At 46.9% G+C, this 22,619-nt stretch overlaps 1 protein-coding gene across 2 annotated transcripts in view; it reads right to left on the bottom strand.

Annotated features, from left to right (window-relative positions):
* Positions 1-11,314, bottom strand: part of RGMA (repulsive guidance molecule BMP co-receptor a) — a 32,306-nt gene extending 20,992 nt beyond the window's left edge. The window contains exons 1-2 of one of the 2 annotated variants that reach the window (XM_053364419.1): positions 11,114-11,314; positions 1,268-1,383 (exon numbers count right to left, since the gene is read on the bottom strand). In XM_053364419.1, coding sequence (XP_053220394.1) covers positions 1,268-1,383; positions 11,114-11,127 — 130 coding nt within the window. In that variant the 5' untranslated portion in view covers positions 11,128-11,314. The remainder of the gene's footprint in view (positions 1-1,267; positions 1,384-11,113) is intronic. The other variant, XM_053364420.1, reaches the window with a different exon arrangement.
* Positions 11,315-22,619: the final 11,305 nt, after the last annotated feature.

Below are 22,619 nucleotides of genomic sequence, written 5' to 3'. Positions count from 1 at the left end.
TTCATTGGAAACAGATGGCGTTTTCAGCTGTGATTCTGAAAACCCGCTCCTTTTTCTGACACCGTAAAAACAAACCATGGGATTAAAAAAAGGGGGGGACGATGGAGAGGAGGGGAGCGAAGGAGGTAGACCCAAATGTTAGCAGAGAAAAGCTTAACTCTGGCTACTAGAGAAAACAAGCAAATTTGCAACAGCAAATAAGTCAGGCTACAGGTCAATAATAATAAAGAGGCGATAAAAAACCTGCCAGTGTATCCCCCTCAAAGCGGGCAGCCCCCCCTCTTTTTTTCTTGCTTTGAAATATTGAGTAGATATTTGCATTCAGCAAAGGTTTCCAACTTAGCAACAAGTGGCAGGTTTGAGCAAGATCAATGCATCTGCCAACATGTCCCAGAAAGAAAGAGAGGAAGAAAAATGTGTCAAGAGGTTCATTCCTTGCCTATCTGGGACCCCAGTCTTGGATCTGGTTTATTCTACATCACAGGTATAACACAGCTGAACAACACCATCAGATTTAGGTACACACATATATTCCAGACATGCACATGTAAACATTTGGTTCAAGAACTTTCCCAACCAAAATCACCTGAAAATATCCTTCTCACCATCCCTCTGGCTTTTAAAAGTCTATAAGTCAACATTTGCAAAACAAACAAACATAAGAAACAAGGTGCCAAATGGTGTGTTTTTTTATCTTTCACTCATGAGGAGTACAAATGCTTTCTCTCGATCTCACAGCCATCGCTAAAGCCTTTAACGGAAGAGTAAGGTAGTAGTCAGGGATCCCCTTCTGCTTCTCTGTCGCAGAGACGCGCAATTCTCACATGGGCACTCAAGTAAAATACTCTGGGGACGGAGAACCTATGGGACGGGGAAACTTTCTCGGTGCCTTTTGTTAGCTCTGAAGCCCAGCTACAACCCTCCCCCCGATCCATCTGCCTTCTCAGTTATGCTGAGCAAAAAAGGCATCTTGATGAGGCGGATGAAAGTCTCTAGGCTAACCGATGCGAAGCAAAAGAAATTTGCAAAGAGGTGGGTCTGGTGTGCCTCTGATCGATTCAGGCTGGGTGCCTGAACACCACCAGGTTTTCCAACATGTGGCTAAGTGCTGTGAAATGAGAGCAAATGGGAGGCCCACAGATTGGGGGCTTGAGGGAGGGTGGGAGAGAAACCCAAAAGGCAGTTCTTGGAAAGCTGGTTCCCCCCCCCACAAAGATTTTTTTTTTAAAGCAAAACAGAAAAAAGCGGGGGAGCCGGTGCTCCTTACCTGTTGGGAAGACGCAGAGAGAGAGAAAGAGGGTCTGGATCAGTCCAAGGGCTTGGCCGCTTGCCCCTTTCCCCATACCCATCCATCCAGCTTCAGCTCTAACCACTAGCCTCTCCCTAGAAGAAGAGTTTTGGTTTGCAAAAGGAGAGAGGGAAAAAGAAAGAGAAAGGTAAGAAGGAGGGAGGAGCGGGGAAAGAACTCAACTGAACAGGAGAGGAGGCATGGAGGGGAAAATAAAAAATAAAACACCAGCACCAGCAGGACACAGAGAGGAGGGGGAAACCGGAGCCTGGCTCTGAGCGGGGAACTCCAAGCGCCCGGGCAAGAAGTGAGCAGCGCGCACCGAATTCCACCCGCCTCGTTCTCCCTGGAAAACAGCCCCAGCCATCAATCACCGCGCGCTCCCTTCCAATGCGTAAAGTCTTGCTCCTTGCTGGCAGGGCCTGGCCACTCAGAGGCCTGGTCCCGCCCGCGTAGTCAAGGCACGTATCCGGTTACAGAGCCAACGTGAAGAAGGGGGGTTGGGAGAGAGGAGAGATGTGTTACAGCTGGATTCCAGCACTCCATCTAGAGACAGAGAAGGCTCCCCCCCCCCGCCTCTCTCTCCAACACCCCTTCCAAAGGAAGCAAGAGGAGAAGGAGGGCAGCTCTGGGGAAGGGCTGTGGCGCAGCAGGGGTAGAGCATCTGCTTTGCATGCAGAAGGTCTCAGGTTGGATCCCCAGCGTCTATCTGGGTAGGGCTGCGAGTGGCCCCTGGCTGGAGATCTGCTGCCAGTCTGTGCTGCCAGTACTGAGCTAGATAGACCAATGGCCTGATTCAGGCCAAGGCAGATTAATTGGCATGGGGTTGCAGCAGATAGGGAGAGCATCTGCTTTGCATGCAGAAGGTCCCAGATTCCATCCCTGGCATCTCCAGGTAGACCTAGGAATGCCCCCAGCCTGAAGCCCTGGAGAGCAGCTGCCAGTCAGTGTAGATGGCATTGACCTAGCTGGACTAAGTCACCAGTGGGGAAACCTTTGGTATTGCTAAACTACAACTCCCATCAGCTCTAGCAAGCATGGCTAATGGTCAGGGGTGATGGGGAGTTGTAGTTTGATGACATCTGGAGGGTCAAAGGTTTCCCCCAGAGCTGGGCTGAGTAGAAGGCAGCTTCCTAGGTTCCTGTGCAGAGGCCTCCGAGCCAAATCTGGCCCTGGCTGTTTGGTTTCATCAGCATCGCCAGCACACACACCCAGGACCAAGAGGGAAGAGCTGGCTGCAAGATTTGCCAGAAGTCTGCTTTCCCCAGAAGTCTGCTTCAGTCAAACTACTTGCTGAGAGGGGACATGTTAATATGTCAACATGGAGAAAAGAGATATTGGGGGATCAGACTGAATGTCCACCCAGCCCTCTGCTTCCAACAGAGGACAGCTGTGTGCCTCTGAGAAACTCTTAAGGCAGGGCACGGAAGTGTCAGTCATCTCTAGGAGTTTATTCTCAGCACTGGATATTCGGGAGGGTGCATTGCCTCAACTGGGTGGATCATAACAGCCTAATGCCATTAAAAATGGGGCAGAAGAAAGTTTTGGCACCGACACCTTACTTTTATCATCCTTGTGTTGGAAAACAAATGCAAGGGTCAAGGTGTCATTAACAGCCGGGGGGCCATGTGGCCTGTTTTACAGAGGGCAGTCCTCTGTTTGAAAGGCTGTCAGAGGAGTCTTCTATCTGAAGGCGTTGTCTGCCCAAGGCCCGTTTATAGATAAGGAATAATGAAGAGTGAAGGGGGCTGTGCAGTTGTCCATCAACAGCCTGTGCCTGGATAGCAAGCCAAGCTGGCGGATCCAGGTCACCCAACCATAGCCTTCCCTACTGTTTTGCCATGGATTGCCATGCCAAGTATTGCCATGCTTTTTAAAATCACAGTAATTGAGTGTTATTAATGTGGCACAGATGTGGGTGGCACTGTGGTCTAAACCACAGAGCCTAGGGTTTGCCAATCAGAAGGTCGGCAGTTGGAATCACCGTGACAGGGTGAGCTCCCGTTGTTTGGTCCCTGCTCCTGCCCACCTAGCAGTTCGAAAGCACGTCAAAGTGCAAGTAGATAAATAGGTACCACTCCGGTGGGAAGGTAAATGGCGTTTCCGTGCGCTGCTCTGGTTCGCCAGAAGCAGCTAGTCATGCTGGCCACATGACCCGGAAGCTGTTTGTGGACAAAACACCGGCTCCCTCAGCCACTAGAGCGCGATGAGCGCAGCAACCTCAGAGTCATCTGTGACTGGACTTAATGGTCAGGGGTCCCTTTACCTTTACCTTTTAATGTGGCACAAGATACAGACCGGCAACTCTTGGGGCAACAATGCCTTTACAAAGAGGGTTAGACAAGCTCATGGAGGATAAGGCTGCCAGTGGCTACTAGCCACAATGGCTAGGCCATAACCCTGTGTGTTTGAAGGCAGTATGCCTCTGAATATCAGTTGGTGGGAATCACCAGGGGGAGACTTGCTGTTGCTCTCAGGTTCTGCTTGGAGGCTTCCCATAGGCTTCTACCTGACTGGCCACTGCAAGGACACCACGTCTGGCTACATCAAACTTGGGTCTCCAGCTGTTGTCAGACTACAACTCCCATCATCCCTAGCTAGCAGGACCAGTGGTCAGGGATGATGGGAACTGTAGTCGAAAATCAGCTGGAAACCCAACTTTGGGTTAGATGGACCATTGGCCTGATCCATTAGGGCTCTGAAATATACTCGGAGTCGAGTGTGGATTTCATGCTCTTTATTCAGCTCATAGTAATGAGGAATGGGGATGTTTCCCCTAACTGTCTGCTTTATATACATTATTTACACAATACGTGATTGGCTAATTCCGGGTTTCTCCTGTAGGCCAATCAGGTTGCGGATTCATTTCCACTTGGAGTTGGATTGGGTGACTCCTGCGGACCAATCAGACTGCTGCATTCTGAATCCTATTGTTCTATGACCAATCAGACTGCTACAATTTGGATCCTATTCAACTCAGTACATAACAGGCTCCTTTTATGATCTTAAGCCTTTCCTTGCCCACACCTCCTCAGCAAGACCCAACCACACATAAAAGGGCAGGAGGAGAGCCTGCTGGATCTAGGCCCATCTAGTCCAGCAATGCCTTTGGGAAGGCAGCAAGCAGAACAACAGCAAGCAGCAAGCAACAGCGACTCTCCCCTCCTGCTACTCCCAGGCAAATAATGTTATGCTGATTGTAGAGGCAGAGCATGCCGTCCTGGCCAGTAGCCGAGGGACAGTGGCCCCTTCACCAACCTCCTCCCTGACAGGGCAGAGAGATATTTGCAACAGAACAAAGCCTTCCTTGTCAACACAGCTTGGCGGCGGGCACTGCACTTGCCTCCTGCGGGAGACCCGCCGTTACAAAACGAGATATAAACTTCACACATCGCAGGCTTTATTCTAAACCGTTCATCAGAGGGTTGGCTGGGACTCTCCCTCTGTATATTTTGTTCTCTGTAGGGAGCAGTCTGCCGTGCACCCCCCTCTCTACCATTCCCCCCTCAGAGCCAGTCCTAAACAATACCCTCCCATTTTTACACATTTCACATCTCAGCAAACCTCTAATAAACAACTGGGCATCATTGGTGCGTGGAACCGGAAGGGGAGGCTATGAAGAAAATGTATCCCACTGTGTTACAAACCTAGAGGATTTTTCAGCTGTAAAACAACCCAGAAAACCCAAAGATTTAAAATGTGGCAGTTGAAAAAGCCTCTTCTTACAGAATCAATCATATGAGTGTAATGATGAGAAATGAACGCTGCTCTCCAGGGCCAAATGGTCAGATTCCAGTTTCGGGGTTTCCCAAAACTCCCCCAGAAAAATGGCAAAGGCTCTCTCACAAAGAGGAAAGGCAGGATAATTTCATGGGACAAACATTCAGTGTGCTTTGAGACTCCTTAGGGTAGTGATAAAGCGGGATGTCAAATCCAAACTCTTCTTCTTCTTCTCCAAAGATTTTAAACGGCAACTCAAAGGCCTGCATGCTCCATTAAGACACGCAGAGCTTGACACTATAACCAAAGTGTATTTAGGATCTGGGTGTTGAGGCAACGAGGTCTGGAAGTTGGAACTCTCATTCAGAATTCTTATTTATTTATTTGATCTGCATCAGAAGATCTCAGGGCGGTTCACAAAATAAAATTTATGGTTCTCAACTGACTAGAAAAAATGCAGCCTGGCCTGCTCCCGTGCCTTTAGCGTCAGCTTTGATTTGCTGAAATCAACCAGCGAACTTTTTCACGACGTAGAGATAAGCACCGCCACTGGCTAATTCATTCATGCTTAGCTGCTGGTAACAGCACAGGAACCCAGGTCCAGTAAGAAGCTGGCAATCTAATGCAAAGTTGCTTTAACTCAGAGGTGGAGAACCTGCCTCATTCCCTAAGTTCTTGGACTCCAGCTGCTTCCATCCCTCACCATTGGCCATGCTGGTTGTGGCTGAGGAAATTTAGAGCAGAACAACATCTGGAAGGCCACAGTTCGCCATCCCTTCTTTAAATGAATGCCAAAGATTATCGAGTTAGCCACGGTCTAACAAAAAGCTGGTTGTATTCATCATTACATTGATACCCCATGTCCCTTCCAAGGAGCTTAAGGAAATATACATGGTCTTCAATTTTATCCTCACAACCACCCTGTGAGGTAGGTTAGGCTAAGAAACAGTGATTGGCCAAAGGTCACCCAGTGAGTTTCATGGCTGGCTGGAGATTTGAACCCGGGCTTCCCAGGTCCCCATCAGACACTGGTTTGTCTGGTTTGTATTTTTTTTCTGAACAAAGAGTTGATGTGACTTCTGGTCAAACACAGTCCTCACCCCACAAAAAAAGCACCAGCATGTTGACTACATTTGAAGAGAAGTCAAATCAATTATGTGGCTTGTTCACTGTTTTAAAATTACAAGTGGTTGCTTTCTTCCTAAGCTTAAATACAGTTTGAGGTTCATTGGTTCCCAGTAGATGGCACTGCTCTCCCTGGTCTGCTTGTGGGGGTGGGGGTTGGGGGCAAGAAAAAGACCTGCGCCTTGAATAAATGCAACCCTAAGCCTCCTTAAACCACATGACATAACAGCCGTTTGTGAGCTTCCCATTAAAATCTCAATTTGGGGAAATTGATTCCACCTCGAAGCAATTGCAATGCAATTACTCCTACAGGCAGCAATCAAGAATCACATCTAAACAACACCAAACTTTCATCTCTTGCCTGAGTAACACAAGCAAGAACGTCATACTCTCCCAGACACAAACCTTTGCAAGCACAAAATAATGCAGATTTATTTAAGAAACTAATAAATATTGCTATAAAAGGAGAGGGGAGATCACTGCCTTTGTGACTTCTTATTAAATGTCTCCCTGTGAATTCTTATTAAATACCACTAACGATAGAGTGTGTGATGGTTATATCAGCTCCAATTACCTGTGACAGCTACACTGAACCTCCATAGATAGGTGCACTATATCTTTTAAGTACCAGGTGCAGGAGGTAGTCAATGTGTTCATTCTTCACCTCCATGTACTGTTTGTGAGCTTCAGCAGATCATTGTTGGAACCATAATGTTCACCAACCAGGTGCCCTCCAGATGTTTTGAATGGAGGACAACAGATTGGAAAGCTACTCTAGGTGGATCTTTGGTTGTGGCCCATAGAATTATACAATTGTAGAGTTGGAAGGGACCCTAACGATCATCTAGTCCAACCCCCTTGCAATGCAGGAATATGCAGTTGTCCCATACAGGGATCAAACCTACAACCTTGGCATTATCAGCACCATGCTCTAACCAACTGAGCTATCCATCTTATACTATCCTTAATGCTTGATCTGCACATATTTGTAAAGAGCTGCTAGCTTCTGCTCATCAGGTTGCCATTAATGGCAGAAAAGCACATCAGGCTGCCTGCCCTCCATAAGTTGGCAACCCTATTTGACATCTGGACTTCCTGCAACCAGCGGGCAGCTAGCATGCATTTATCAGTTAATAACTGTCAGGGAAATTGAGCTTTACTCATCTGATTTCCACCCGTCCGTCACCTGGGACTGTCCATCATGCTGTTTAACTTTGCACTGCATTTAACACCCCCCCTTACAATTAGTCATATAAATCAGGAACAATGAACCTGACAGTAACTATATTCTGCCTCCTGCCCAGTGCCATTTGTAAATGTACATATTTCTATATATTTTGATATGTTGCTGCTTCTTTTAATGTGAAAGCACAACCATATTTGGGGGGGCAAGTCTTTCCTGCAGGGGCAGGTAACCTGTGGCTCTCCAAATGTTGTTAAGACTGCAGTCGGGATTTCCAAAACTTGGGTTGCTGGCTGTTTTGGACTACAATTCCCATCATCCCTGACCACTGGTCCTGCTAGTGAGGGATGATGGGAGTGGTAGTCCCAAGTTTGGGAAACCCTGGACTACAGTTCCCATCATCCCCGACCATTGGCCTAATTGGCTGAGGCTCAGTCAGAAAACATCTGGATGACACCAGGTGCCCCAAAGAGTATTCATTAATGGTTCCTTGTTATCCTGGGAAAAAGTGACCAGTGGGGTGCCTCAGGGTTCTCTCCTGGGCCCATTGTTGTTCAACGTCTTTATGAATGATTTGGATGAAGGAGTTGAGGGGATGCTCATCAGATTTGCAGATGACACCAAACTGAGAAGGGTAACTAATGCTGCAGAAGACAGAATCATAATTCAAAATGACTTTAACAGATTGGAGAACTGGGCCTAAGCTAACAAAATGAATTTCAATAGGGACAAATGTAAGGTTCTGCACTTAAGCCAGACTAACCAGATGCACAATATAAGATGGGGGACATCTGGCTTACTAGCAGCACATGTAAAAGGATTTTTGGGTCACAGTGCACCGCAAGCTTAACATAAGTCAACAGTGTGATGCAACAGCAAAACAGGCTAATGCCATCCTAGGCTGCATCAGAGGCACACAGCTGTCCTTTGTTGGAAGCAGATGGCTAGGCTAGGTGGACATTTAACCTGATCCCTCAATATATCTTTCCCCCTCTCTGCCACTAGTTTGGGGAAAGTGGTCACATGGAAGAGGAAACAAACTTGTTTTTTCCTGCTCTGGAGGGTAGGACTCAAACAAATGGCTTCAAGTTACAAGAAAGGAGTTTCTGACTAAGCATACAGAAAAACTTTCTGACAGTAAGAGCCGTTGAACAGTGGAAAGGTCTTCCTTGTGAGGTTGTGGACAGTCCTTCCTTGGAAGTTTTTAAGCAGGCATTAGATAACAGTCTATCATGGATACTTCAGTTGAGATTCTGGCATTGCAGAGGGTTGGACTAGATGACCCTTGGGGTCCCTTCCAACTCTACAATTCTGTTGCACCTGGGAAAGCCTTTTCCAGCCTGCAACCCCCCCCCCAAGGCTCCAAACTAACCTCATGGCTACAACACCAACCTAATTTCTGGATTTGCCCCCCTCTGTTTCATCCCAATCTCCCCCTGCTTTGCGCAACATCTTGTCTGGTTAAGAGACCCAGAGAATTCAAATGCTTGCCCCACGGCTGTGACATTGTGGTTTGTCCCAATGGAGCAGGGGTGGCTCACCAGATGTTGCTGGACTACAACATCATCCTTGACCTGTGGCTATGCTTGGTGGAGTGGATGGGAGTTGGAGTCCCACAATACCAGAAGATACCCTATCCCTGCTATAAGGGCAGCCCACTGTGAATTTGTGAGGGGGGGCAAGTCTTTCCTGCAGGGGCAGCTGTTCCACTCAAGGGGTGAAGGGGTGCCAACTTGAATAAAATATTTTGGGGGGAGGTAAGCCCAGTCCCACATAATCAATCACATGATGTGGTGCGCACACACCATTTGAACGGCAATGGCCATCAACTTTGAGGGGGCGGCCCCCTCAAATATTTTATTTGAGGGGCTGAAGACCCCTAGGAGTTGACTCCTATGGACCAATCTTTGCAACTGCAGCCATGTGCATGTTGAATTGCAAGACAATCCTATTATTATTATTATTATTAATTGAATTTATATACTGTACTGCCCTATACTATTGAGAAGGGACGTGGGTGGCGCTGTGGGTTAAACCACAGAGCCTAGGACTTCCTGATCAGAAGGTCGGTGGTTCAAACCCCCGTTGCTCGGTCCCTGCTCCTGCCAACCTAGCAGTTCGAAAGCACGTCAAGGTGCAAGTAGATAAATAGGTACCACTCCAGTGGGAAGGTAAATGGCGTTTCCGTGCGCTGCTCTGGTTCGCCAGAAGTGGCTTAGTCATGCTGGCCACATGACCCGGAAGCTGTACGCTGGCTCCCTCGGCTAGTAAAGCGAGATGAGTGCCGCAACCCCAGAGTCGGCCACGACTGGACCTAATGGTCAGGGGTCCCTTTACCTTTATACTATTGAGTTTGATGAGTAAGTTGCACAGGCCTGCAAGTTTTAGAATGTCCGCCGTCCCCAATTTGGGGCCCTCCAGATGTGGTTGGACTACAACTCCCATCAGCCCTGACCATGGCCATGCTGGCTGGAGAGAATGGGACTTCAACAACCTCTGGAATACCTCTGGTTTGGAAGCAGAGAGCAATTCTCCCCTATTGCTCCCCTAAATCTCACACTTTCAGCGTAGCAAGCGAGTATTAAAGAGGGAAAGGGGAATAATACTTTGGGAGGTGGACTTAATATTGTACAAATAGGTATTATTGCAGATGAATCAATGGCAACATGTTGTTGTTTTTAAACACCACTTGTGAGATCCACCTTCCCACCCCCAAAGGGCAAATCCAGAGGGGAATCTATTTAAAATTCTAAATCGGTGATTGCACAGTCACTCAGGACTCATTTGGTACCCGGCGCATGGAAAATGGCAGTGGAGCAATGCATGTCTAGCGTGCCCTAAAACACATGCCTGCAGTAAAATGTCATCAGTGTCAATGGGGCAGATTTGTTTGGAAATAGGAGTAGGATGGAAGATTTGAGAGGTATGTGAGAGAGATGCATTTAGTATAGGAACACAGGCAGCGTCAATTTAGGTGGCGGGAATAGAGAGTGGAAGATCAAGGAAGATATCTGAGCTGGTGGGGGAAAGGGAGGAATACCTGTCTTTTTCTTCTCTTTTCTTAGGAAAAGAGAGTTGCATAGTTTGCATGCAGGCTCCAGCATGACTAAATTTGGAAATGGCAGAGGGCAGGGGGAAATAGGGAAAAAGGTATTTTGAACAGGAATTACGCTTCAATTCGAATCGCTGTGCTGACATTTCCTTAGGAGCAAGGAATGGGAGCAAAAAAAGGGGGAGGGATGGGATACGGAGTTTTAAATCGCGGATCTGTGCCCGGAGAGAGCGAGGCAAAAGGTAAGTGTGGATCAGCTCCAACAAGGAAGATGCCCAGCTAACTGCGCAATCCTACGTCTACTCAGAAGCAGGTCCTATTGCATGCAACGGGACCTAGTCCCAGACACATCTGTTCATATCACTGCAAAAAACTGACTATATTAAAAAAAGAGAGTGAAACTCAATTCCAGCGGAATGCAAACACCAGAGTGATCCTCAACAGGTTCCGCGTGCAAATCGGATTAGGGGAGAGGGAGGAGGCTTTGCATCGGAGAGATCAAGTGTCGAAAAGGGAGTTGGAAAAACGGAAAGTATGCAATTCAGCATGAGAAGCAGGAAGCAACGGAAAGGGGAATTTTCCTTGGGGTGTAGAGAGAGACGCAAATAGGAAAGGTGCAAAGAGGACATTACCTCTTTTTTTGTTTTGTTTTCCCTTCATACCCCCCATTAGACCTTGCATGCCGGAAATTCCCCAGTCCCCCCTCCCGCACGCCCATCATTCTCACCCACCCACCGCCGCTTACCTTAGCCGCTGCATGAGCCTTGCACCTGGAAGGGAGGAGAGGGCTGGAGCCAGCTGCAAACGCCCCTCGGATGCACGAGACCTGGAGAGGGAGGGGGCAGATGTGCAGGATGGTCCACGCGAGAGCGAGCCCCTCCTCCTCTGCAGAACCTGCTGCGCCCCTCTCTTTCCTGTAGAGATTGCTACGCGGTGCCCCTCTTCACCCCACCCCACCCCTTTAGCAACCGCAGGAGCCAGCAAGGAGGTCTGGCATCTTCTGTTGTTGCACCAGCTGCATCTCTCTGCAAAAAAAGAGAGAGAGGAGAGAGGGAATCGCAGAGCGATTCTCAATGCAGATCACTCGCTGAGGCTGGGAGCCCAGATTAGGTAGGCAGGCAGGCAAGCAAGCAAGCAAGCAAGCGAGGAAGATGCGCCTCTCTTGTGGCTCTCCGTGGGTTAGGGTGAGGAGGCGAGCTATTTGCAGAACAGGCAGCAGAGGGGAGGTTGGGGAGGGCAGGGGGGCTGCAGGCAGGGCAAGGGAGAGAAAGGTGGGGAGTGGGGCCACGGCCACCAACTTAGATGGCTTTAGAAGAGGATGTGGTGACTCCATTGGGGGATAAGGCTAACAGTGGCTAGTACAGTGGTACCTCGGGTTACATACGCTTCAGGTTACAGACTCTGCTAACCCAGAAATACAGTGGTATCTCGGGTTACAGACGCTTCAGGTTACAGACTCCGCTAACCCAGAAATAGTACCACGGGTTAAGAACTTTGCTTCAGGATGAGAACAGAAATTGTGCTCCAGCGGCGTGGCAGCAGCAGGAGGCCCCATTAGCTAAAGTGGTGCTTCAGGTTGAGAACGGGCCTCCGGAATGAATTAAGTACTTAACCCGAGGTACCACTGTACTAGTCACTACGGCTGTGTTCCACACCCACAAATGTATGTAGGATCAGGATGCTGGGAATTGCAGAGTGCTGTTGTTGCGCTCAGGTCCCTATTTCCAGTTGGGGTGCCTAGTTGGCTGAACTCGTCAGGCCCCTGGCCTGATCCAGATGCAGGGGGTCTTTATTGCTCTCTGAGGAGAGAGCGCCCAACCTCCACATTTCACAGGTTGAAAATGGAGATCCCTCTCACCCGTGCATACATAAGGAGATAGGAAAGATCTGGCCAATGGTCCATTTCGACGAGCATCCCGGCTGACCAAATGCCCTGCTAGGAAGCCGGCAAGCTGAGGTGCCAACAGGAATAAAATATTGGGGCAGGGGCAGGTAAGCCCCACCCTGCATAATCAGTCACAGGATGCAGTGCATGCACACCATTTGAATGGCAATACACATCAACAAAAAGGGATGCGGGTTGCACTGTGGGTTAAACCACAGAGCCTAGGACTTGCCGATCAGAAGGTCGGCAGTTCGAATCCTTGCGACGGGGTGAGCTCCCGTTGTTCGGTCCCTGCTCCTGCCAACCTAGCAGTTCGAAAGCATGTCAAAGTGCAAGTAGATAAATAGGTACCGCTCCGGCGGGAAGGTAAACAGCATTTCCGTGTGCTGCTCTGGTTCGCCAGAAGCGGCTTAGTCATGCTGCCCACATGACCCAGAAGCTGTACACTGGCTCCCTCGGCCAATAAAGCGAGATGAGCGCCGCAACCCCAGAGTCGGTCACAACTGGACCTAATGGTCAGGGGTCCCTTTACCCATCAACTTGGGGGGGTCCCAGCCCCCTCAAATATTTTATGGGGGGGCTGAAGGGACCTCGGCCCCTAGGAGTTGGCTCCTTTGACTGCAAGCTCTCCCCACTCAAGTCTTGTGCACAATTCTTCTTGTCCCGCATCTAGAAAGCTCAGGTCCAAGCAGTTTTGTCTATGCGTTCTAGCTATGGATCTAAGCGCTCTTGCCAGGCAGGGAGTAGCAGCAAGACGTTGGAGGACAGAGCTCAAAGTGCCACCTGGTTGGCCCCCTATGCCCGCCTAAGCTCCCATACCTCCCATGGAGGACTCTGCCCTATTGGCCTGCTTATTTATATCCCACTTTTCTCTCACATTGGGGTTCAAGGCAATTTACAACATTGAAAAACAGCATTATAAGATACAAAGGAATAAGAGCAAACTGGTTAACAACGATAATTTTAAAAACATCAGAACACATTTAGTGCCAGCAATTAAAATATAGTCTGCCCTGCCCAAAACATTTTGGCACCTGAGGTAGACCCCAAAATAGTGTCCCCCTCCCTGCCAGGAAGAAGGGGTGAGGGGAGATCTAAATCAGGAACAAGGGGTGGTGGTGGTGGAGAAAGTTCACCACTGAGATCTGCTGCCTCACTTTGCCTCATGCGTGGGCTGGCCCTTATAAAGATCTACCACTTTGCCGCATGGGTGGGCTGGCCCTGGCCCTGACAGTAATCCAGTGATCAGCATCATCTGCACCTTAGTTTTCAAAGGCCTTTCTGAAGAGGAAGGTCTTAACCTGCCAGCAGAAGGATAACAGAGAGGGAGGCAGTTTGACCTTGTTTTTTTTTTTTTTTTTTTGGGGGGGAATTCAACCACATGGGAGCAGCCACAGAAGAGGCTCCTTCTTGCCTTGCTTCTGATGTTGATGGGAATGAGAAAAGGTGCTCATCAGAGGATTCTAGCACCTGGGCAGATTCATCTAGAGAGATAGTATCTTTCAGATAACTTGGACCCAAGCCATTTAGCATTGTTGGCATCAACCACCTTCCCCAAATTTAATCTTAATTTACTGGGGTTTTTTTGGGGGGGGGAATTCCACGAAGGAAAACAAAAGTCCTGCTGCCAGCGACCTGTTTTTGATATCTTAACAACCCATTTACAATTGTAAGACCCCAATGGGACATGCCCAGAGAGAGAGAGACCAAGATTGTAAGGGGTTTCCTTCACTTTCAAGTCAATAAAAGCCAATCTGTTTCTAACAACAGATAGTTTACTTAACCTGTGCTAATATTCTGAAAGCGTGGAGGCAAACACACTTGATTGCTATTGCTATATTTATTTATATCTTGCCTTTCCCCCAGGCAGGGCCACATAAAGGCAGTCAGTACACACCCTTATCTATAGACACCCAACAAGGGTTCTTTTTGGCAAGCGCTATGAATGATCCCACATGCTCTCATTGTGATTAGGTATGCACATATTGCAAACAACTCACTAGTTAAAGCACATAGATTGAACGTGTTCAGACATGTCGTTTTTCTGTCTTTCTCAGTGCAGGAAACTAAAACCTTAAGCAAGCCAAGCCACACAACTGAATTATTTTGGGGGAGGCGGGGTGGGAGGGAGAAGATACTGGGAGCGCCTGTTTTCTCACATAAGATTCCCCCCCCCCAGTTGATTCAATCCTTAAAAGAGAAAAGAGAGAGAGAGCTTTCTGGCCTCTCCAGACTGGTGTTTTCTCTGGGTGTATTCAGATGTGGCAAATCTTGATTAGTTTTCCTGATTATAATGCTAGTGCTTTTGTCACATTTTCCAATGTTCTTTTCACACTGCAGTACCTGTTCTGAACAGCTTTTTGACTGAGATACCATCAGGTTATGCTAAATTTCATTCACACCAGTGGGGCAAGGTGTGACTCAACAACAAACTCCCCTGTTCCCCCACCTTTTCTGCAAATGCATGCTTCTGTTTCCTCATGAGTCAGGCATCAAAAAGGCAGGGAAGCACCGTGTGCTGGTATGCCACCCCAGATTTCATTACTTTACTCCCGTGATTTTCTGGGTTAATGGGTTGCAAGTGGATTATATATGGAACTGATTCACATGGATATGAGCACTAAGTTTCTCTGATACTCGGCTAGAATGCCAAACTGGCTTTTACGTCACATGAAAGCTCAAATATAATGCAGAAATTAACAGGAAATGGGATAAACTGCTGCATCTATGAAGCCTCTCACATGTCATTGTACATTAGTCATGGGTTTATTCCCAACCATCATTCCACTTGATTAGTAGTGCTTCCCCAACATGATTGCGTATCAACATGATATGGAGGGGCACTCTTGTGCTATAGTGCAATACTGGCATGCTTTCGAATTACTAGGTTGGCAGGAGCTGGGACAGAGCAATGGGAGCTCACTCTGTTTACTTTTATAGTGCAACAAAAGTGGGATAAAAATAATAATAAAGCAACACATTTGTGGCATAAAATGTTTCGGGGTTTCGGCAGGAAGTTACAGGACAAGCACTGATTGGAAATGAAACACAATGTCAACTCTGAAACTTTTGCAGGCACAAAGGGTATTGAAAGCGGGATCATGTATGGCCGGTATATGATGGGCGTTCATTAAAGATTTCCCCTGATGTACTTCCCGTGGACTGAGACAAACAAAACTGGGCACAGTTATTAGTCCTTCTCCACATAACTACCAGCAAGAGTCAAACACTTCTCCCATCACTTTATACAGCTGTGGAGACCTCCTCTGTAAAAGTCGGCAGGTTGCGTCAGAAGCCACAACTTGACCTCAGAAATCAGCATTTCATCGTCTGGAAAAAGCTTGCCTTTCAAAAATAACTTCATGGTTGGAAAGAGGCAGAAGTCTGATGGTACGAGGTTGGGAGAATAAGGGGGGTGAGGAAGGATTTCATAGCCACAGGACCATGCTTCCCTCTGAGCAACATGCGAGTTGTGAACCGGGGCATTATCCTGCAGGAGGTGGACACCTTTGGTCAGCATACCACACCTCTCGATTTTGATGGCCTTCTGCAATTTCTGCAACAGTGAAGCATAGTATGTCCCAGTAATTGTGGTACCCTTTGCCAAGAAATCCATCATCACTACTCTGTGCTGGTCCCAAAAGACTGTGAGCATGACCTTGTCTGCTGGTACATGCCTACTTTGAAGGTGGTGAGGCAAAGTGCTCCCATTGTTTGGACTGGGATTTAGTCTCTAGGTCATAATGATGGACCCATGTTTCATCCTGAGTAATTAGTAATTCAACCACACTTGAACTGACGATGCCAGTGTTTGACTATGTCATACAATGGGGCACCCCCCCATAAGTCCCTTTCATTTCACTGAATATCTCCCGTTGTGTGTGCCCTTTCAAGTACAGGAACCTGCAATCAACTGGTTCCATTATCTGATGTTACTCCATGTTAGCACCTGTAGCAGAGAAACTGTTAGGAGTTCAGGGCTACAAATTACCACATTACCTATGGAGAGATGTATCATTATACATGTGCAATTTCATCCTCCTACGATAACCGGAAGTGGGTCAGGAGAAAATCTTTAATGAGTGACCCTTGTACCTCTGAATCACTTGTAGAAAATCACAGGTTCTTCTTTTGGGCTTCCCATTCACATCTGGTTGACCACAGTAAGAACAGGACATTGGACTTGATGAACCACTGGTCCAGCAGGGCTTATCTTATGCTTTTATGTTAACCACCCCAGTACCATCATGAGCACAAATGATCATGAATTCACAACCAAAGAGAATGTCTGGAGGACCCATTTTGCAACCTCTCAAAAGGCAAAGGAGAATGCAACCTAAGTGATAAGTTAAAATGAATAAGAAAGACAGATTTAATATTCTCCTAGCAGGTTCTCTGGCAATCTGCCTCCTCCCATTCTCAGGTGAGTAAATGTCCTATGTATTAAATCAAGTTAATATGAACTGAATGTGGAGCCTAGCCCCACGAAGATGCATCAGACCATTTAGTGTGGACAAGGTTATCAAGAGTTCAATCCTATACCTCTTCACTTAGCAGACGAGGTACCCTTTAATTATTAAATCACTGCAACAGGAGGGATCTTCCTATGTTTGTCCAGCTGTGCAGGTGTGATGTTTAAAGGTCCCAGAACACATTGAGTGGTGCTCACCCCATGGCTATTGCCCACATAACCAGCATCTCGAGCCATATTATTCAACTTTGGGTCCCTACATGTTTTTGGAATACAACTCCGTCATCCCTGAACATTGCCTAAGCTCATTGGGAATGAAGGATGAAGATCCATCTCTACATCCACATTGCCAGAAGAATATTGTCTCATAGACAGCACTGAAACACATCCAACCGAATGTTTGGTTTGAAGCAAATATGGAATTGGGAACTGGCAACCAACTTCAGCAACCAACCATCTTCCTTTGATCAATAACCCTGACCAATCCTGCATTAGGCAACTTTCATCACCATAGGTCAGTTCTTAATGATCCCTCTCCCCATCCTTTTGTTTTGTTTTGGCTGTTAATGAACTGTACTGATGAAAGACTGGGAATGTTTCAGCCCTAGAAACCAGCGGATTAATGAAGAAAAACCTCAGATCCTATTATCAACATGGTGCTGTTTTAAGAGAGCTAAATAGTAATGGCAACACTTGGCAGATTTGTGTGGCCAGCCGCTAATTAACTGCAACATTCCTAGATCTTGTCATATACTCTAATGATGCAGCTGCTTCTCCAAAAGGAGACTTGGGTGGTAACAGCTTAGATTGTGTTTGGATTTTTTTTAAATATAATAATTGTGGAAAGAGGAAGTGTTACACCTACCCACCCACCCACCCCTATCTCTGCAGCTAGGCTTCGAATAAAACATAATACCAAGTATGTGTTAGGTGCCAATTGGAAAACAGATGTGAATTAATAGTGCAAATCTAAACACCCCAGAGGGCATGGCAGACTAACATCAGGGTTGAGACTTTGCCTTTGCCCAAAGACTGTTCTAAGGGCTTGCACTTGATCCCAATAATGCAATTTCACCTACTTTTTTTTTTACCATTCTTCGTCAGTTAATAAGGAAAGAAATAGTGTTTGAAAATTATTAATGGGAAGAGAAACTTCCATTAAAATTCTCATGGGCAGGATGCGGAGCTTGTGTTGCGTACTTTACTTTTGAGGTAGCTGAGGGCCAGTTGCCTGTGTGCTAGTTTTCATTCTGCAAATCATCCCACAAGTGGTCTGAATGCTGTATGTAGTCTCCCCTCCTTCCAGTACTTCAATCAGTGGTGAAGTGGTCTGGGTTGCAGGGGTTCAAAGACCTGCTTCTTATATTACTGCAGGAGGGTCCCCATCTCCAGCGTCTTAGACCCTCTCAACCAACATGAAAAAGAAGGTTTTTAGCCACTGAGAAGATGTCTTTTCACCCTTTGAGAGTGAAGGGAGCTGAGTCAGCCAATGAAGATTGACTCCTAGTGTCACTCTGGAGAAGGTGCATGGGAAAAACACTGAGGAGTTGTTGTTCTGCATGCTCCAAAACTAAGCATTTAGGAACACGTTTTGAAGAGATAATGGTGTGGAAGTTCTGTTACATACAATGGAACTTCATGGAAAACAGAAGATCCACTCCAAATCATTTGTACATGCGCAGAAAATAGTAGATCTGACATGGAGGTCTGCACTGATCATTGTAATGGATCCCTAACTATAGTGTATAATTCTAAGATTATTGTATAAATTTAGAAGGTAATATAATCTTATAAGGAGGTGTGGCTGTGAGTGAGCTTGGCTGTCTATCACGAAGGGACCCTGAACTTCTGAATTTTCTGCTACCCTACTGCCTTCCTCTGAAGGTGGCCTTTTCAGATCAGGAAGTCAGGGCACCTCTGTACTGCAGAGGACAAGTGTGCTTGAAGTGACACGCTGGCTCAAAGAGTATTCCATAATACAACCCTGTTGCTTTAGAGGGTATCCAAAACACTCTAAACACCATCTCTTCCAAGTCAGAGAGCTATCTACCCAGACTTGGGACATTTTGCTGTCTGAGGGGAAGACAAGATGGTGGCTCTCTCCTACTCCATGCACTGATGTCAAAGTGACAGTACTGGTGTCTTACTTCAGCACCGGTGATCGGACAGCATCCTTGACCATACCTGAATAACATAGACAAGCTTAGAGTACAGGAAAGGCTGTGTAGAACGTGCAGCAGAAAGGATTGCAGCTCAGGATTACATGCAGAAAGGAGGCTCAGATGCAATTCTTGGCAACTCCAGGTACATAGGTCTGAGACAGACGCCTGCATGAAACTTTGGAGAACTGCTGCCTGTCAGTGTAGCCAATACTGACACCAATATTGCTTGGTGTCAAGCAGCTTTCTATATACACCTCCAGGCTAAGGACCATAGATCAGTGGTAGCACAGAGACTTTGCGCCTGCCCATTAGGGGAAATAGGAAGCCCCGAACATATATTTTTTAGATGTCCTTTTTATGTTGAGATTCGTAGAGACACCATTGATCCTTTGCTGAAGAGGCTCGCCTATCTTTCAGACAAGTCTAAACTCAATTCTCTCCTCTTAGGCAAATATCACAAGACAACCTGGCTGGTAGCCAGATTCTGTGCCCAGATTTGTAGGCACAGATCATCCTCTAGAATAAAATAGCTTACTAGGGAAATGCTGAAGTTGCTCTTTGGGGTGCCTCAGGGCCATTTTTTATGGTAGCCCAAATCTCAGTTGTACGGGTGTATGTATATATCTCAATTTTAACCCATGATCTATTACTGAAATCTGCTTTGATTGTATATTTTATCTTTATGAACGCTGTTTTTATTGTGTTATGCAAGCTGGTCTTTAACCGTAATAAATTATCTATTTATCTACTCGGTGTTGCTAAAATGGGTGCATTGGCACCTGGAATGGAGCATGGAATAATTAACAAGAAACAGTTATAGATAGCTCAGATATCCTAGCATTGGTCGGCTAATTAGCACACCTTGATTAATTAGCGCACATGAGAAAATTATAAGCTCACTCCGCTTCACCCTCTGAGAAATGATGCCACTGCAGCCCCATTTCTTGTTTCCGCTCCAGCATTTTCTCACTATTAATACACAAATTAGGAACCATTGAGGCATATGAGCCGGCCCAGCTGTCCTGTATTATCCAGACTCAGCCACCGGCACAACAGCTTTTCAAAAGCTTCAGAGCCCTGCTACCAATTGCTGCTGAATGACAAAGGAGCTTCTCGCCTATCACAAAGACCCATTATTAGCATCCTTATTGGAATCAGCCACATAATTTCTTGGGCCAGAGGAGAAGGCTTCCTTGCACGGGTGGGAGAAGAAAACTTGATTTCCAATTAAGTGGATCTCTATCCATTTTATTGCAGCACTTGTAAGGGTGGAGCAGATGGGTGTGGAGGGTCTTATACATAATTTGTGGCCTGTACATTTCTGGAAGATGTTAGTATTCATGATTGTAAATTAGATAAGTTCACCTGCCGATATGAGGCTGCTTCCACACAAACTGTTCATTGAGCATTCATTCTGATTTGCTTGCAGGAGGATTATATGATGTTGGCTATTTAATTCATACTGGTTTGTTTGTGCAGTGTGTGTGTGTTATCCAATGAAGCTGGATTCCAACACGATCTGATTCAGGACAGAGGAGAAAAAAGGCATTCATACAGCTCATTGGTAAACTACGGAACTCACTTCCAAAGGAGGCAGTGATGGTGACCAACCTGGATTGTTTAAAAAGAGGATTGAATAAAAGCATGGAGGAGAAGGCTAGATCTACCAGCAGCACCGTACTGAATCACAACATCACAATTTTTGGAACACCTGAGAACTGGGAGGGAGGCAAGTAACATCTCTGCTTCATCTGGTGCCTCCTATATCTGCCATCAGCACTGGAGCTGTGGGAGGTGTCAGTAGCACCCACCAAGGGAGGACATCCTGGCCTGTGTGGGACTGGCAACTAGGCTCTCCGATAGCCAGGAGACTCAGCTGCAGAATGGCATTTGCTGGGACATTCAAGAAGAAGAGGAAAGGGGATGCATACATCATGCCTCTGCTGTAGTGACTACAGTATTGCATCATTGTCTGTTTCAATTTATATTTGAATATGCCTCAGGAACCTCAGTTAGTAGTGGGGTATACCATAAATACAACTAAATAAAAAAATGGGAAAAAATAATACATGGTTACTAGCCATGATGGCTGTGCACTGCCTCCATAGTCAGAAGTAGTAATGCTTCTGAATACCATTTGCTGGAAACCACAGGAGGGGAAAGGCTTCTTGGGCTCAGGTCCTGCTTGTTGGCATCTCAGGTGCATCTGGCGGGCCACCGTGACAACAGGATGGGTCATTTGCCTGATCCAGCTGGGCTCTTCTTATGTCCTTTTGAATTCCCCAGCCTAGGGGCTGCTACGAAGAAGAAGAAGAAGAAGAAGAAGAAGAAGAAGAAGAAGAAGAAGAAGAAGAGTAGTAGTAGTAGTAGTAGTAGTAGTAGTAGTTTGGATTTGATACCCCGCTTTATAACTACCCGAGGGAGTCTCAAAGCGGCAAACATTCTCCTTTCCCTTCCTCCCCCACAACACACACTCTGTGAGGTGAGTGGGGCTGAGACTTCAAAGAAGTGTGATTGGCCCAAGGTCGCCCAGCAGCTGCATATGGGGGAGCAGGGAAGCGAACCCGGTTCACCAGATTATGAGACTACCACTCTTAACCACTACACCACACTGGCTCTTTCCCAGGATGCCACTCCTCCACTCCAAGCATCCAATTTTGATGTGGAAGTTCTCCAGAGCAAATTCAATCTCACCCTTAGATCCTACATCTCAGTTGAGTTCCTCTGCTGTTGGGTTTTCCAAGTTCCAGAAGTGGCCCGATTACCTGTGTCAGATTTGCGGGGTCCCAACCTAGGAAACAGACCATGCAATTTGAGCATTCTCCCATGCTGCTCCTAACCACCTTGAATGCTCTGTGCAAAGTGAAAAAGATTGCCCTGGTTGTGTGTCCACTTAGAGCCCCTGCAGGTACCTGACACAGCCACCTTGGGAGCTCATCCTACTGACTGCACAAGTAACAAAAGGACTAGCTGCTTGAAGTCACAGCAGAGAATCCGGCACTTGTGCCTCTCTTTAAGAATCAGCGAGCCCCCTGTGCTTTGTTAAGAGAGTGTGCACGCCGCTTTTGTGAAATGAACGGCTGAAAGCTGTAAATGATGCATGAAATGAGAAATCCAAGCTTAATGCCCAGGGAGAATGAGGGTCGCTCGGAAGCGGAGCTGCTGCATAATCCGCTGCCCAACATACTTGAGCAAAACCCTAAACAACAGAGCAGGAAAATCATCAAGAAGCCCAAAGCTGTCTAAGCTCAATTAAGTCCTGGGATCTTAAGTCATCCCTGCTTTTCTTTTTTTCCTCTCCCTTCTTTTCTTCTCTCAGTCAATTTTCACCCTCCAGCAAAACTTGCCTCTTCAGAAAGGTCTTTTACGAATGACTAAAAGGCACTGCATGGCGTATTAACCTCGGGGAAAGGAGGTTTAAGGCACTGAAAGCCCCATGCATCTCAGAAGGCTTTTGAGCAGGTTATGTTCTGGGTGCTGCAATGGAATGGGAAAGGTTCCTGAGCTCTTGCGATGGGGAGAAGCTCTGGCCTTAGAGGGAATGAGGGGTAGAGACCCCAAAGATTGCCTTGAAATCACAGGTGGTGATGCTACGTATGAAATGGACGAGAACCTCCAACAACCAGGCTTGAATTGGTTGCTGCTACCAGCTCCAAGTTTTGAGGATCCCTTGGGTGAGGTGCTCCACCTCTGTAGCTCCACTCCTCTCCAAGGCACCACTGTCAAATTGATC

This window comes from Podarcis raffonei, chromosome 14, assembly GCF_027172205.1.
Source record: "Podarcis raffonei isolate rPodRaf1 chromosome 14, rPodRaf1.pri, whole genome shotgun sequence".
In the NCBI taxonomy this organism is placed as follows: domain Eukaryota; kingdom Metazoa; phylum Chordata; class Lepidosauria; order Squamata; family Lacertidae; genus Podarcis; species Podarcis raffonei.
The sequence above is the reverse complement of the archived record's forward strand: the minus strand, read 5'-3'. Positions and strand labels throughout refer to the sequence as shown.